Below are 17,496 nucleotides of genomic sequence, written 5' to 3'. Positions count from 1 at the left end.
GTGGGAGGTTTCTGGGAGGAGGTGCCCCATCCTCCCAATTGGCATTAGAGGCCCAGGGTGGTCTCCAGCAAGCATTTATTCATGGGCACCTCTTTACCTGCCAGCCCAAAGTGGGCTGGCCCCTCCTGACACTTTCTTCATTCTTCTTGCAGCCCCTAGCCTGCAGAGCAGTGTTCGGCAGCGCCTGACGGAGCCACAGCATGGCCTGGGATCTCAGAGGTTGGTAGAGGGCGAGGCTGGCCACTTCTTGACAAGCCGGGTATCTCTGCGGCGAATGCGCAGCCTTTCATCTGGACAGTCTTTCAGTTCTGAAGGCTACGGGACGAGCTCTCCATCTGCCTCTGCTGCTGCTTCTTGCTCCTCTTCTACCACCACCATCACCACTACCACCACCACCACCACCACCATCACCACCGTCCATGTCCACCCTGTTTATTACCACCACAGCACTTCCTATTTCCTCCAGACGGAGCCCTACCCTGACACACCCCCTTCTGACAGCACCGCTGTGATGCCTGGGCATTCAGAGAGCTTGGGGTATCAGCTGTCTCTCTTCTCTTTCTTCCCTTCCTTCCCTTTCTGCTGCTTTTACTTTGGTTTCTGCCTGCCAGCTGCTGCTTGATCAACTCTGGGGGTGTGTCCAGTGGGGAATCTTCTTCTTATCCTGTTTGTTCCTAGCTCTGGGATTCCTTTTTAGGGTCAGCCTACTTTCTCCCCTTCTGTGTTTGGGGTTTGCTGGCTCTAAAAATGAGTAACGACTTTCTTCCCTCATGACCCTATAGCACTTTTGCCTAAACTATGCACTTTCACATTAGTTCTCACTTGGGCCCTCACTTCCTTCACTCCTTCAACAAGCATTTACTAATGCCTACTCTGTGCCAGGCTCTGCCGGGCATAGGGGTTCACTGGTAATAAGACACAATCCCAGCCATCAAGAACTACAATCTTGTCTGAGAGAGATACATAAATAATTATGGGAAAATTTATTAAGTGCTATGGGGGTGTTGAGGAAGGAGTGACTAACAGTGTGTACCTGGGTGGAATGCTTCACCAAAGAGATGAATTTGTGCTAACATGCTGTGTGAAGGGAAAGGAGAAAGAGTATTCTAGGCAGAGGAAACACTGTGTGCAGAGACATGGAAATTCAAGAGAATATGATATATTTGTGGTTAGAACACTGGATATGTGTTGGTGGGAAGGAGAAACAGCTGAGGCTAAAATGATGAAGGCTCTGAAAGGAAAGGGTTTTGGCCTTTAGGAGATGGAAAAGGCTTTAGGAGATGGAAAACTACAAAAGGGTTTCTAAGAGAATATGAATCAGTCACATTTGCATTTTAGAAATAACATTTTAGTGGCTGTGTGAAGGAAGGAAGTGTAAGACTACAGGAATTTGGAAAACATTCCAGTAGACCACTAGGGGAGGTAATGAGGCCTTGGGATAAAAAGACATGATGAATTTGGTAACTGGCTACAGTGGTGAAGGAAAGGGAGGATCTAGTATGACACTCAGGTTTATAGCTTGAGTGACTGAATGGACATAGCATCCTTCATGAAATTAGGGAACCAAGACAGGGGACATAGGTTTTGGGGTTTTGGACAAGAAGAGTTTATAGGTGGAGCAGGAATTAAAATATACATTTTTAGAATAGTAAGTTAAGGTTCTAAAAGGGTAATTCCCTCCAGGTCTCACAGCTAGTTGAGAGCAGAGACAGATTAGAACTTGGCATTCCATTCCAGAATACTCCGTTGGGTATTTTTATCTTTTTACAAGGTCTCAAAAAGTACACTGGAAAATAATTGGTGAAAGTTTTTTCTTCCACAGCTTTGTCTGGCAGCTGCAGGGACTTTTCTTGCTAATACCCAAGATGGTAGACTAGGATCAGAGGTAGTAGCCTTGACCTTGCCTGGAACAAGCTTAGGAGACACTCAGAAAGTCCTTCCCCTCTGGAAGTACTTCTCATCTCTGAAGTGGTGACCACAGCCCAGTCCTGGCCTCTGGGCTGCAGTCTGTTTACTCTGTTGCTTTTTTTTAGTTCTATCTCACTCTGGATACCCATTTATTCAACTCTGCCCCTTAAACCTCTGGATAGTTATGCTCGAGGGCTGTTCCTTTCTCTTGCACAAAGGGATTGCCCTTACTAAGATTATTACTCAGCAGAGCCACTCATATCCATTCTCATTCTCATTTTCATCCAAAAGCCTAGGAAGGGAGACTGCTCCTTCCAGTACAGATGGAGAGGATCAAATTGGGTTGGGGAAACTAGGGGATGCTGTGAATTCCATGCTCCAAGGTTTAAGCTGAGGGCAGTGGGGAGGAAGGGCGGAGAGGTACCTGTATCCACCTGGCCTGTTCACTACTTAATTTTCTTTTGCACCATGCACCAGAGGATCATCTCTAAAGGCAAACAGGCTCTCTAGTAAGGTCAGTAGCTTGGGATGGGAGTCCGAGGCAGCCCAGCCTTTGGGGAGGGACCCCTGGCCTGATTGTTCTCAGTGATTCAGGGAGGGAAGGTGAGCCTGCCTCATGCTGGGCCTTTTCCCTCCTATATCTCCCTGGGCTTCCTCCCAGGTTCTTATCTTGCTTTGGCAGTCTAAACTTTTAGTTGACGAGGGAGGCATAGAAGGACAGGAATCAGGCTGGGTGCAGTGGCTCACGCCTGTAATCCTAGCACTTTGGGAGGCCAAGAGGGGAGGACTGCTTAAGCCCAGGAGTTTCAGACCAGCCTTGGAAACAAAGTGAGACCCTGTCTCTACAAAATCAAAAATTTAGTTGGGCATGGTGGCAGATGCCTGTGGTCCCAGCTACACGGGAGGCTCAGGCAGAAGGATCACTTGAGCCTGGGAGGTCGAGGCTGCAGTGAGCCAAGATCACGCCATTGCACTCCAGCCTGGGCGACAGAGTGAGACCCTGTCAATAAATAAATAAAAAGATGGATAGGAATCAAGACCAAATAGGGGTGTGGTCCAGGAGAAGTGAGGCTGGGAAGGCCCTAACCTCCTGATTTCTCCTTCTTGGTGTTAGAGAGGGTAGGATCCCAGGATCTTCACTTCCTCAGCTTAGAGGACCCCTTTTCTCAGTGTGATTGCTCCCCAAAACTTCCTTGGCACCTTGCTCCTTGGTTTATAATAGTGTTTGGAGAAGGCAACATATGGAGAGGATCATCTTGGGGCTTAGGGAAACAAGGACAAGTTTAGAAGCAAGGACAGTGTCAGATATATGAAACCAAATATGAGACTGAATATTTGTAAATACTAGAATATGTGGCTAAAACAATATTTGTAGAATGGAAGCTGAGCTGGACTTGTTCTCTGCTGCCTGCTGAGTCCAGGAAGGTACTGGCCCATGGGGTGGCTACTTAGTTATTTGCTTCCTACTGAGAATTAAGTCTACAATAGCTATGAGTCAACCCCCTGCTTTTGCCTGTTTCAGGGGCCTGGTACCCTCCCTAACTTCTGACCCTCAGCCTCTTTCTTTCTAGGTCCTATGGTGGTCTCCTTTCCCACTCATGACTCTTCCCCTTTGGCTAGCAGATGTTTAAACATTTCCCTTAGCTCTCTTCTCTGCTTTTGCTGAAGTTCTCAGGCCTCTAGGAAGGCAGAAGGAGGATTCAGGATTGGCAGAGAGAGCACCTCCATATCTACCTTTTTGTCTGTAGAGCAGGAGGAGTGGCATCTGGAATTGATTCATGGCTTAGGAACCACCAGCTCCTTAAAGGGTCTCAAGTTCCTAGACTAGCCTGTGTGTGTGCATGTCCAATGTGCGGTGGCATGTCTCCATAACTCAGCCTTGCAAAGAAACCTCTTGTGACCGGCCCTTACATAGGCCTTTCAGCTTGGCAGGCCTCATCGTCTTCATTCCCACAATAATTTCTACATTTCCAAGTGCTTTGCCAGCATATTTGATCCTCCAAACAGTCTTGTAAGATAAATTGAATTGGTATTATCTTCACTGGGCCAAAGTTAAGAACTAGCAAGTTTAGATGACTTGTCCAAGATCGCACAGAAGAGTCCAGAACTCTTCTGAACCATTGCTCTTTAAAGGCCAACATCCTGTCTTTCTATGCCTCCCTACGTTCTCCCTGTCAGCAGAGGTCTGTAAGAGACCCCACCCTTCCTGCCGCACCACAGACTTTGGTTTGAACTCTGCAATACCTATCTATGACCTCCTTTGAATCCTGTGAGATGGTTAGAAGAGGCAGCATCCTGGCCTTTTGGGGTGGCTGAAGGATTTTTTGCAAGGCTGTTCTAACCTTCTCATCCCCAGCCTGGGTCAGGTCCACTGACTGCATGTGCCCTGTTCCTTGGGGCATGACCCAGACTGGATAATCTCCTAAGGTGTGACAGGAGTAAGTGGGGGAGGAAGGCATGGAAAATGGTGACCCAGAGCAGTATGTGGGTTCTGTGTTAGCTTAAGATTGAGTCCCAGGAAATCTAGCCAGCTATGAGAAGGCAGAGATTTTATTGAGGAGGATACCTGTGGAATTTAAGCCTATGGTTGCACCAGTTCAGAGCCAGAGCATTCACCAGTTGTGGAGCCCAGGTATTGGAAAACCATTTGCCAGACAGATGATGGCATTTTTTGTTTTTGTTTCTTGTCTCTCTTCTCTCCCCATCACTTTTCCCTTTCTTGTCTTTCTCTCTTGGCCCTTCTTTCTACCTGCTTATCCTTTTGCTTTTCTTCCTCTACAATTCTACTCTCCTTTCCCTGTCTCTTTTCCAATCTATCCTCATTCCCTCCTGCCTCCTCTCTTATCCTATACTTACGGCTGCTCAACTTCTGTCTATTCCTCTTTCCTTTCTCCTCCCCACCTGCCTGTTCATCCTATTTCTCTCTCCTGCTGCTCTATCCCCATTTTCCTACCCTGTCCTTGTCTTCTTGTGTTGTCCCTTTCTCCTCTTCACCTTTCCACCATCACCCCATCCAATATATGTCCCTTTCTTCCTCTCTGCCCCATGTCTTGCAGGGATTTGACCCATTCCGATTCGGAGTCCTCCCTCCACATGAGTGACCGCCAGCGTGTGGCCCCCAAACCTCCTCAGATGAGCCGTGCCGCAGACGAGGCTCTCAATGCCATGACTTCCAATGGCAGCCACCGGCTGATCGAGGGGGTCCACCCAGGGTCTCTGATGGAGAAACTGCCTGACAGCCCTGCCCTGGCCAAGGCATTACTGGCGCTGAACCATGGGCTGGACAAGGCCCACAGCCTAATGGAGCTGAGCCCCTCAGCCCCACCTGGTGGCTCTCCACATTTGGATTCTTCCCGTTCTCACAGCCCCAGTTCCCCAGACCCAGACACGCCATCTCCAGTTGGGGACAGCCGAGCCCTGCAAGCCAGCCGAAACACACGCATTCCCCACCTGGCTGGCAAGAAGGCTGTGGCTGAGGAGGATAATGGCTCTATTGGCGAGGAGACAGACTCCAGCCCAGGCCGGAAGAAGTTTCCCCTCAAAATCTTTAAGAAGCCTCTTAAGAAGTAGGCAGGATGGGGGTGGCAGTAATGGGACAGCTTGTCCTTCCCTGGGTCTTCTGCCTCTCCTTCCCTCCCTCCCTTCAAGATAACTGGCCCCAAGAGTGGGGCATGGGAAGGGCTGGTCCAGGGGTCTGGGCACTGTATATACCTGCACTGTACATCCCTGGGTCCTTCATTATTATTTATTAACTGACCACCATGGCCTGCCTGCCCTGCCTCCCTCCCAACCATGGGCTGCTGCTGTCACTCCCTCTCCACTTCAGTGCATGTCTTAGTTGCTGTTCCCTCAGCTCCCAGCTCCACCTCTGGGGTTCAGCTTCTGTCTCTGCTGTCCCAGTTTTGAGGTTTGGTTTCTTGTTTCTGTCTCTTGCTTTCAGGCTCCTCCCTCCCACCACTCCCCAGCTTCCCCTAGCAGTTACAGGGAAGATAGGAGGAGTAACTTCTGACATGTTTGCCTCAGATCCGTTCCACCCCACTCACAGTGGTTCTATTTGCTCCAGACTGGGGCCAGGGCCTAATCTTTGGGATTTGTTCTTTGGTATTGTTGTGGGTCAGAAGGAACCTCATCCTAGATCTCACTCAGGCTTCCAGGAGTCCATGGGGGAGTGAAACCAATTCTCAGAGAACAACCCACCAGAGACTTTTAAAGAGAGGCTTGGGGATGGGTTGGAAGAGGCCTCTCTTCATTGGAGCATGAGTGGATGCCAGAACTGTAGGTTATAAGGCAGTCACTTTTTCTCTCTTCTCCCACCCACACCTGCCTCCCTCTTACCCCTGCTCCCCCACACCGCAGGAGGGTTTGTCTCTAAGAGGTGCTGCCCCAAAGCTCCCCAAGCATCATTACTCCTGGGGCTCAGGACAAGTGGCTCCCCTGGCCCGGGGAGCCACAGCCATGATACAGGACTCTTATGGAGCCCTGGAGTTGTTGGGCAAGGATGCTGTCATATTTTTGAACCAAAAGACAAACAAGTTAAAAGGAAAAAAATCTCCTGAATTTCCCAAGTGCCTACGCTGCATATTCCCCTTGTTAGATCCCATTTTCATGTTACTTTGTAGCCTTGGCCAGAGGCTCAAAAAGGACACAACCAGTTTGGGGGAGGGGTGGCTAAGGAAGATGGTATAGGTGAAGGTGGCTGTGTGACCACTTCCCCCCACCCTTCCCACCCTCTATACAACTCTCTCCCTTACCTGTTTTTGCTATGGCTGTAAAGGTGTTTTCCCTCTGCCCCACTCCCTGCCATGCCTTTATCCTGGGATCCTATTTTGGGCCTAGGGTGGGTGCACCTGGGGCTGGTCTTAGGAGGGTGCTAGGTTGCAGACTGCCTTGTACCCCCTGGACACCCTCAAATGGGGTTTTCTGTGTTATTTCATAAGAAGTCCAATAAAGCATGTAGGAGATTTTAACCCCTGCTGGCTTTGACTCTCATTGTGTTCTCTGTGCTGTGGCATGACGGGATGAAGAGACTATCTTTCCTTTGCCCAGGGAAAATGAAACTTGAATGCACATACCCAGAAGCTCTGTGGGCAGGGTTACTAGATACATGCGGGGCGACCAGTTAAATCTGAACTTCAGATAAACAGTTTTTAAAGTATAATTTTCTCTCATGGAGTGTCTGGGACACATTTTTATTTGCTAAATTGGGAAACCCTATGTCTGGGTAAACTTGACCCTATCTATCCTATAACTTCACTTATGACTTTTAAAAAACATCTATTTAATTTTTCTTTTTCGTTTTTTTTGAGACGGAGTCTTGCTCTCTTGCCCAGGCTAGAGTGCAATGGCGTGATCTTGGCTCACTGCAACTTCTGCCTCCTGGGTTCAAGCGATTCTCCTGCCTCAGCCTCCTGAGTAGCTGGGATTACAGGTGCGCGCCACCATGACTGGCTACTTTTTGTATTTTTAGTAGAGACAGGGTTTCACCGTGTTGGTTAGGCTGGTCTCAAACTCCTGACCTCGTGATCTGCCTACCTCAGCCTCCCAAAGTGCTGGGATTACAGGAGTGAGGCACCACGCTGTCCTAATTTTTCTATTTTTTGTAGAGATGGGGGTCTCGCTATGTTGCCCAGGCTTATCTCAACACCTGGTCTCACATGATACTCCCGCCTTAGCCTCCCAAGATGCTGCGATTACAGGCTCACTTATGACTTTCCATGATTTTTCAAATTACTTCACAGGAAGCTTGGGCAGCTTCTGGAGGGTAGTGAGAAACCAACGAAAAGGCTTTAGGGAAAAAATGCCACAGATGAAATTTCATAAAGATCGCTTTGGGTAGCCCAAATCAGAAGCTTCTACACCAGCCTTGCATATTAGGGTTCTCATCTATTCTTATTCTCCACTTTAAGTCACCAAGTCCATCCTACCTCCACAAGGCAAATACCCTGTCTCTGCTACCATCCACTGAAGAACCCTAAAAGCAAATGTGTACTGACCCTGCCCTGCTTAAAATTCTCTCAGGGATCTGATTTGCGTCAGGATAAAATCCAAACGCCATTGGCCTTGCGCGGTTTTCTTCCAGTTCCTGAGTGCCAGTCTTCTGGCCGATCTGAAAGCCCGGGCTCCAAGCTGCCCACGGCTGTGGAGCCTAGGCTTGAGCCCACAGCGGACGGCAGTGTTAGGATTATTACAATAAATGTCAAAGCAAGAAAAACGTTCCGGCCCGTTAGGTTTTGTTATTTCAAAAGCAACAAAATAAGTGAACCGCCTTTCCTCCGGCGAAGACACGCACGCGACAGGGGCGGCGCCTGACCTAGCAGGCTCTAGGTGTTACGCCAGGGCCCCAAGGCGTCCAAATTCGGCTTGCCCACACAAAACATGGCGGCAGGAGAGCAGCGTTTCCGCCGGGCATGTCCACATCCAATGGGGCCCATGGGAGAGGCGTAGTCTTCTGTGTCTTGCCCAGACTCAACATGGCGGCTACAAGGCGCCTGAACTAGTCTGCGGAGCCTACCCCAGGCGTGGGCCGTAGCGTCGACTAACGTCATTCGAACCCCGTCGCACCCCTTTGTGCGTCACGGGTGGCGGGCGCGGGAAGGGGATTTGGATTGTTGCGCCTCTGCTCTGGAGAAAGTGCTGTCTGGCTCCAACTCCAGTTCCTGTCCTTGACCAGCGCCTGCAACCTAACCCTTCCTACTCTGTCACCTTCTTGATCCCGCCGGCGCTTTAGAGCTGCAGTCCAGTCTCCGATCCTTCAGAGCCTCATCCACTAGCTGCGATGCATGTGATCAAGCGAGGTGAGGGGGCAACGACGTGGGCGAGAAGGGAGGTGAGGGGACGCGGGCTGCCGCCGCCGGAGCTGATGCCCAACCCGCCCGCCCGCCCGCCTGCCCGCCTGCCCGCCTGCCTCCGCTGCTTCCCGCCTTTCCCGCCTTTCCCGCCGCGGCCTTCCGCCCTGTCAGCTCGCTCGGCCTTCTGTCTTCAGTCAGCCTGCCCCGAACCTCCTTCGGGCCTTCAGGCTGCACCCCCTCGGCTTTGTCATCCTGCCGCCTTTCAAAAGGATAACGCCCTGTATCGAGTAGTGACTGCCGAGCACTTTCCAGGCACTATTTTATTCCTCTCTACAAGCCTCTGAAAGAGAGTTTATTAGCTCCACTTTACAGATGAGGAAACTGAAGCTCAGAGCGAGGTTTCGGCGACTGACCCAGAGTCACCTATAGCTGAGAACACAGTTTGATTTGGAAAACCGTGGGGTTGGTGAGGTGTTTTAGGCACCGGGTGGGGGGGCAGCTAGGAAAGAAAGAGGGGGACTCTTTACCCTACATAGCCACTTGTCAGTTTACTGATCTCTTTTGTGGGGTGAGGATAGGAGTGTGGGGTGAGGATAGGAGTGTGGGGTGGAAAAAACAGATCCCAGACAGACAGCATCCTGGAGTTCCTTTCCCTTCATGGCAAGAGATACTGAATCAGAGAAGGTTGGTTGAGACATCTGACAAGATGTGGACTGGGAAGAGTCAGGAATTTGTATTCTTTCTCAACAGTTCCTTTTCATTAGACTTGCCGAGTCCCTGCTTTGTGCCCAGTCCTTTGCTTGGCTTTGTGAGATTATAAGAGGAGGCAGTCCCTGCCTTGGGAATAGGCTTAATCGGGTTGGAAAAACAAGAGCAACATACTTTTAACAGCCACATGAAATATGTATGAACAAGTTTTGAGTTGAACCTACTTGCCTTTGTTAAAGCAATACAATTATTTCAAAATTGTAGGCACTTGGTAAATACTGGTTGATCGACTGGTTGTTTCTGTTTTGTCCTCTAGGCTGTGAACATATCAAAGATGGAGATTTGTTTGAGACAGAGTTTTGCTCTGTCACCCAGGTTGGAGTGCAGTGGTGTAATCATAGCTCACTGTAACCTTGAAGTCCTGGGCTCAAGTGATGCTCTTGCCTCAGCCTCTCAAGTAGCTAGGACTATAGGCATGCACCACCATGGGTGGCTAATTTTTTAAAATTTCTGGTAGTGAAGGAGTCTTGCTGTGTTTCCCAGGCTGGCTTTGAACTGCTGGCCTCAAGCCATCCTCCCTTCCTTGGCTTCCCAAAGTGCTGGGAATACAAGCAAGATGGAGACTTTTCTGCTCACATTTAGCACAGGACCTGACGTGAATAGATTCTTAAAGAATGAAAGAAAATAATTGTATCAAAATGTAGGACATGATGAGTGCTGCGAATAAGCAGGTAGTTGATTTGGTTTAAGTACAGCCAATGTCCAGATTGGTTTAACTACAGACAAGAGTTGGAAAGGTGGACAGTAGTGGCCCTTCTTGTTTTTGGTATCTTGAGAACATCATTCTCTGAATTTTCCTAGCTCCCATTTTAGCTGACCAAAGAGCAAAATCTTTTATTGATCCATTCCTAAGAGTGAGAGCTAAGCATCTATTTTTGTATTTTTATTTTTTTACATTATTATTTATTAGTTTTTTTTTAGAGACGAAGTCTTGCTATGTTACCCTGGCTGGTCTTGAACTCCTGGGCTCAAGCAATCCTCCCACTTCAGCCTCCCAAAGTGCTTGGATTACAGTGCTGGGAGCCACCGCACCTGGCTTGAGCATCTATTTTTTAAATCATTAGATATGGGAGAGATGTTTAGGATGGTTTATGATAAGTTAGTAACAAAGATAAATTGAAAATGTATGGACTTAGATGACCAGAATGGATAAAATTCAACTCTGTGTTGAATTTTTAACATTTTGAGTCTACTTCTAAATACTGTTGTTTAAAAAGTGCTACTTTGGCCGGGAGTGGTGGCTCACACCTGTAATCCCAGCACTTTGGGAGGCCAAGGCGGGTGGATCATTCGAGGTGTGGAGTTTGAGACCAGCCTGGCCAACATGGTGGAACCGTCTCTACTAAAAATACAAAAGTTAGCTGGACGGTAGTGGTTTGTGCCTGTAATCCCAGCTATTCAGGAGGCTGAGACAGCAGAATTGCTTGAGCCTGGGAGGCAGAGGTTGCTGAAATTGTGCCATTGCACTCCAGTCTGGGCGACAGAGTGACACCCTGTCTCAAAAAAAAAAAAAAAAAAAAAAGTGCTAGATACAACTAACTAAAAAGCACAGCTTATTTTGTTTCTCATTCCTTCATAGAGCATAATTTGATCCAGATGGTTCATGCTGTAGATTCTGCGTTTGTAGCATTCAGCAAGAGTTGTTAATGTACAACATGTACTTAGATTTCTTTCTTTATTTTTTTTATATTTCTATGTTTCTATATTTTATTTTTATGTTTTTTTAATATGCATAGGGTTTTTGGTTTTCTGGACTTTTTTTGTCCCCTCTTATTTTTGGCATGTCAGTGAAATATCAGACTAACTCCTATAGTTTTTGTTAATTTTTTCTTTTTTTTTTTTTTGAGATGGGGTCTTGCTCTGTCACCCAGGCTGGAGTGCAGTGGCATGATCTCAACTCACTGCAGTCTCTGCCTCCTGGGTTCAAGAGATTCTCCTGCCTCAGCCTCCTCAGTAGCTGGGACTACAGATGTGCACCACCATGCCCAGCTAGGGTTTGTTATTTTTAATATAATTATTCAGAAGGGCAACTGGAAGTTGACTTTCAAGTACCTACTGAATGTGCTAATGTCTTGCTAAACACTGTGAGGGCAGTAATGGAGAAGGCAGCTCTGTCTTTAAAGAACTTAAAATTGTTAGGGATTTAGGAACAATCTATATGAAAATTGTTAGAAGAGAATAGTAGATGAGTTTTTTTCATCTGCTATCTTGAGCTGTTTTTCCTAATGGGATAATATCATTCCTCAAGGAGATTATGGTTAAAAAAATAAACACTGAGAACCATTGCAGTAAATGACAAAGTAGCTGACTGAGTTGTAAACTGTTTTGGAATTTAGTGTAGTATTTTCAAAACTTTGGATTGTAACTCGCAGTAAAAAACAAAACGTTTTACAGACATACGTGTATATATGTGGATACACATAAAATGATACAAAAGTTTACGAAATAATGTCTTCGAAAGCATCCACTTGCACTCTAATCTTTCTTTTATTCCAGATTATTTCCCTATCCCTCCCTTCCTCCCCTCTTCCTTCCTTCCTCCTTCCTTCCTTCCTTCCTTCCTTCCTTCCTTCCTTCCTTCCTTCCTTCCTTCCTTCCTTCCTATTCCATTCACAGCCTGCTATATTATTTTACAACTCTGTGTGTGGATACTGTGCTGTGTACTGGGATTCCTGTGATGAGTAGGCAGACATGGTTCCAGCTTCCAAAGATCCTACAATCAATCGAGAAAGATAGACAAATAAAGAAGTAATATGATAAGATATGATAAATACTCTGAGAGGTAAAGTATAGGCAGTAGAGGCCATTCATTCAGTTATTCATAAAGCATTTATTTAGCATCTCTTTGTGCTAGGAGCTGTTGTAGGCATTAGAGATTCTGCAGTGAACAAAGCTAAATTACATTTCTCATTGAGTTTACAACTTGGTGTGGGTGGGAGTGGTAAGTGTATATAAGAAATAAGTAAACATAATCAGTTAATTTCAGATACTGATTAATGAGATGATAGTAAAACAGGATCATGTGATAAAGATGAATGAGAAAATAACCTTGGATTAGGTAGCCAGGAAAGGCTTCTCTGAGAAGCCAACATTTGAGCTGAACCCTAAATAGTACTAAGAGCTAGTAATGTGAGATCTGTGGCCTGAACATTCTCGGCAGAGGAAATTACAAAGTTTGTATCTTGTGGAAAAGGCACGCATCCTTGGTCTTACAGGATTAGGGACATCTTCCTGAAGAGAGAAGAATGAAAGACAGTTTATAGTCAAGAGGAAATCACACTAGTATGCTAGAGGATTTTTTGTTTTATTTTTTATTTTTTGAGATGGAGTCTCGCTCTGTCGCCCAGGCTGGAGTGCAGTGGTGTGATCTCAGCTTACTGCAACCTCTGCTTCCCGGGTTCAGGCAATTCTCCTGCCTCAGTCTCCCGAGTAGCTGGGATTATAGGCACCTGCCAGCATACCCAGCTCATTGTGTTTTTTTTGTATTTTTAGTAGAGATGGGGTTTCACCATGTTGGCTAGACTGGTCTCGAACTCCTGACCTCAGGTGATCCGCCTGCCTCAGGAGTTAGATGTATGGAAATGTGGAAGAGGAACTTTTAGGCAGAGTACGGTATAAGCAATGATGTGGATATGGGAATGGGAAGCCTTCTTGGGACTTACATTTCACAGGGAACAGTAGAAGAGATCTGGGGCCAAACTAAGAAAGACTTTGCTTGAGAGAAGAGGATAATGTAGGCAGTGAGAAGCAGGGATTACTGATGTGATAAAATCAACATCTGGCTTGAAAAACTAACCAAGTGGAATGACAGAATAGAGAACCGCGTGTCATTGGACCTTTAGATCTTTAGTCTGCCTCCTATTCTCACGTGTGAGTTAAGATTAATTACCAATGCACTTTTTTTTTTTTGTCAGTTTCCTGATTGACTTCAGAACTTCTGGCAGTTGCAGAATTTTCTTTTTGCTAAGTTGCTTTCCCCCGCCACTCCGTGTGTAATTGCAGAACGCTAATGTTGCTTTGTGGTTACCTGCCTGCTTAGTTTTCCAATTGCCAGAGCACTGAGGTTTCAGTCCCAGTGCCAGCCAGTTAATTTACCCTGTTCCAGAGTTAAATGCTGCAAATGTGAGCCTAATCAGAAAATTATCACAATGGTGATCAGAAAGAGAAGGGCTAATATATCAGTGTAGAAGAAAAAACAACTTGTTCTAGTGATAATGGTTTAATAGCGATGTCTTATTGTTCATTTATTCTTCATCAAATGTTTGAGAACTTGCCTTGTTCTAGGCACTAAATTTGAGAATACAGATGTGAATGAGAGGGCCAAATGTAAATATATTTAACATGTTTCTTATTGGTTACTTCAGGTTGAGTATCCCTTATCCAAAATGCTTGGGCCCAGAAGTGTTTCAGATTTTGGATTTGTTTCAGATTTTGGAATATTCGCATTATACTTACCGGTTGGGCATCCCTAATCAGAAAATCCAAAATCTGAAATGGTCCAAGGAACATTTTCTTTGAACATTGTGTTGGCATTGAAAAAGTTTTGGATTTTGGAGTGTTTTGGATTTTGGAATTTTGGATTAAGGATACTCAGCCTATAGTTACAATGGATTGTGGGTGCACAAAGGAGACAAAAACTAAATCAGTGTGAGACACTAATATTTATTGAGTGCCTATTGTGTATCACATACTGTGATTTTTTTCCCCATAGGAGCAGCTTTATTTTATAATGAGGTATCATAGTTGTAACTATGCCAAAGTTGTTACAACAAAAGCACTTTTTACCTTATCTCATTTTATTGTCACAGTAAACTGATGAGGCAAGTAGAATAGATATAATAATTAACCCCTTTCTACAAATGAAGATCTGTGAAATGACTGATTATGTTTTGTGGCTTGCCTAGGGTTAAGGCTGTTTGGTGGTTTGATATATTCACTATTCCTGGTAAGAATAAATAAAGGTTGGATGAGCTACTATTTGAGGTTAAACTAAGAGTAGTAAGACTTTTTGTCTAGAAGGACAAAGATATAATCTAAGTCCAAAATCATGAAAAATATTAGGTAAAATATATAGTATGTCAGATGGGATAAGCGCTATGGAGAAAAAGCACAGAAGGGGAAGGGAGATAAGAAGAGCAAGGGCCCTATTTGGGGCATTGCAATTTAAAATGGAATCATCAGGGAAAGCCTCATTGAGAAGGTGATGACATTGAGCAAAAGACCTAAAGGAGATCTATAGCAAGAAGGCCAGGTTGTCAAGGTAGAATAGGAAGGAAGGAAGGTGGGAGAGTTGGAGGTGAAATTGGCAGGTGGGTGCACAGGACAGGTTGTATAGGATTCTGTGGATTTTTTGTTTTTTGTTTTTTGTTTTTTTGAGATGGAGTTTCACTCTTGTTGTCCAGGCTGGAATGCAGTGGCGTGATCTCAGCTCACTGCAACCTCCGCCTCCCGGATTCAAGCAATTCTCATGCCTCAGCCTCCTGAGTAGTTGAGATTACAGGCTCCTGCCACCACGCCTGGCTAATTTTTTGTATTTTTAGTAGAGACGGAGTTTCACCATATTGGTCAGGCTGATCTAGAACTCCTGACCTCAGGTGATCCACCTGCCTTGGCCTCCCAAAGTGCTGGGCTTACAGGCATGAGCCACCACGCCTGGCCTGTGGATTGTTTTTTAACAATTTTGACTTTTATTCTGGAGATAAGAAGCCACTATTAGGAGTTTTGAGGGAGGTAATGGTATGATTCTGAGTTTAACTTTTAAAGGGTAATTTTGGCTGCAATGTGGGATTGGGGGGAATTTAGGAAGTTATCTGTAAATATCTGTATGTATAGAATTCATACTCTTTGAAGGTGACATCAGAGAAGACAATCTCGTCATGAATCTTTTGAGGGGGCCTGAATCTTATCTGTGAAATAGCATTTCATGTTGGTCAATTTACATGTTAATTACATTTGATTCTTTGACATTGTAGTCTTAATAATTGCTAACAGAATTTAATAATTGCTAACATGATTTGATTCTTTAGATGGCCGCCAAGAGCGAGTCATGTTTGACAAAATTACATCTCGAATCCAGAAGCTTTGTTATGGACTCAATATGGATTTTGTTGATCCTGTAAGTAAATATGGTTTTTATCTTGGGTTCCTTGTTTCATGTGTTTCTTTCCATTTGTCTCTTATTCCTGGACCTTCACTCACCTGATATACTTTGGTATTCTGGCTATGCCCTTTGATATAAAATTTGAATTCATTGCTTAAAACATTTTTTTTTCTTAATTTTGGTTCTGTCCTGTGAGTTCTCACTTTTCAGAGAACTATGAATGTGAGTAAAGAGGAAAATTTGATATTAACATTTAATATCAGATATTTCCTTGAGTAAATTGTTTTATTCATTAGTGGAAAAGCCTAGGCCAGGCGCAGTGGCTCACGCCTGTAATCCCAGCACTTTGAGAGGCTGAGGTGGGCGGATCACCTGAGGTCAGGAGTTCAAGAACAGCCTGGCCAACATGATGAAACCCTGTCTCTACTAAAAATACAAAAATTAGCTGGGTCTGGTGGTGGGCGCCTGTAATCCCAGCTACTTGGGAGGCTGAGGCAGGAGAATCACTTGAACCTGGGAGGCGGAAGTTGCAGTGAGCCGAGATCGTGCCACTGCACTCCAGCCTGGGTGACAGAGCGAAACTCCCTCTGAAAAAAAAAAAAAAAAGGGGGAAGCCTAAAGTTTGTTTTGGAATTGTGGTTATTTAGGTAGGAACTGGTTTAAAATTTGCTTTTTGTTATTTATGTAAAAAGATTTAAGTAATATAAAGTAGATTTCATGGACAATATTTAAGTCAAGAACAAACTATTCATAAACGAGTTGCTCTGCTTTTTTCCTTATCCTTTATAACTTCTAGATTCTAGACTCTCATCAGTTATCTGGGCTGTATTCTGCGGTCTCTGCAGTGTCCTGGACTTCCTCTAATCTTGCCCTCTTCAAACTCGTCTTCCACCTGACTTCTAAAATGATCTTCCTTAAATGAGAATCTCTAAGAACTCTTTTCTTCAAATCCACCCATATTTCCATCTCCTTATTTAGGTATCTTATCTGTACTGCTGTAAAACCTGTGCTCATCTCATAGCTTTAATCATATAACATGGAAATTAATTATAGGTCTTTATCTTACCCTAGAATTGAGGATGGGCTGTGTATCTTATTGTCGTGATATCCTCAGTGCTTGACATATATCTAATTAGCCACTTGACCAAAGTAAGTTTGGTCAAGAGAAAATGATTTTATGCATCTTGAAAATATGTTTATTGTAAATTCTCTTTTACATTGAGGACTTAGGACAATAATTAGAATAGTAGAATGTTAGAGTTGGAATGAACCTTGAGAGCCCATCCCATTTCATCTTTGTTTTATAGGTAAGAAAGTTCCAAAGAGAGAGGGAAGTGACTTAAGTTAGTGGGAGTATAGGGAGAAGCACCTAGGTCTCTTCACTCCCACATGTTCTATTGCCTCATGCAGTAGTACATTTTAGAGCACAGGAGTGTTGCAGCATCCTCAAACTTCCTAAGGTAGATTCTGGTGAAAAACTATCGGTGCACGTCTGTAATCCCAGCACTTTGGGAGACCAAGGTAGGCAGATTGCTTGGGCTCAGGAGTTTGAGACCAGCCTGGGCAACGTGGTGAAACTGCCCAGGTGCAGTGGCACAATCTTGGCCCACTGCAGCCTCTGCCCCTGGGGTTCAAATGATTCTTGTGCCTCAGCCTCCCTCCGTTGGGATTACAGGCATGTGCCACCACGCCCGGCTATTTTTTTTTGTATTTTTAGTAGAGACAGGATTTTGCCATGTTGGCCAGGCATGAACTCCTGGCCTCAAGTGATCTGCCCGACTTGGCCTCCCAAAGTGCTGGGATTACAGGTATGAGCCACACTGTGCCTTCCCTCAACCCTGTTTCTACAAAAACAAAACAAAACAAAACAAAAACAAAAAAAAAACAAAAATTAGCTGGGCATGGTGGCGCATGCCTGTAGTCCCAGCTACT

The 17,496-nt window shown here is 45.3% G+C and overlaps 2 protein-coding genes across 4 annotated transcripts in view; both read left to right on the top strand.

The window, feature by feature from the left end:
* STIM1 (stromal interaction molecule 1) overlaps window positions 1–6,875 on the top strand; it is a 214,824-nt gene extending 207,949 nt beyond the window's left edge. For 2 of the 3 annotated variants that reach the window (XM_008019954.3, XM_008019953.3), the window contains 2 exons: window positions 153–219; window positions 4,965–6,875. In XM_008019954.3, coding sequence (XP_008018145.1) covers window positions 153–219; window positions 4,965–5,478 — 581 coding nt within the window. In that variant the 3' untranslated portion in view covers window positions 5,479–6,875. The remainder of the gene's footprint in view (window positions 1–152; window positions 220–4,964) is intronic. The other variant, XM_008019955.3, reaches the window with a different exon arrangement.
* A 1,495-nt stretch (window positions 6,876–8,370) lies between these two features.
* The window catches only part of RRM1 (ribonucleotide reductase catalytic subunit M1), a 43,855-nt gene continuing 34,729 nt past the window's right edge, over window positions 8,371–17,496 (top strand). Inside the window, exons 1-2 of the mRNA XM_008019950.3 lie at window positions 8,371–8,702; window positions 15,491–15,579. Of these exons, the coding sequence (XP_008018141.1) occupies window positions 8,684–8,702; window positions 15,491–15,579 (108 nt within the window). The 5' untranslated portion in view covers window positions 8,371–8,683. The remainder of the gene's footprint in view (window positions 8,703–15,490; window positions 15,580–17,496) is intronic.

This window comes from Chlorocebus sabaeus, chromosome 1, assembly GCF_047675955.1.
Source record: "Chlorocebus sabaeus isolate Y175 chromosome 1, mChlSab1.0.hap1, whole genome shotgun sequence".
Classification (NCBI taxonomy): Eukaryota; Metazoa; Chordata; class Mammalia; order Primates; family Cercopithecidae; genus Chlorocebus; species Chlorocebus sabaeus.
Note: the sequence above shows the minus strand (reverse complement) of the source record. Positions and strands in the feature narration are given on the sequence as shown.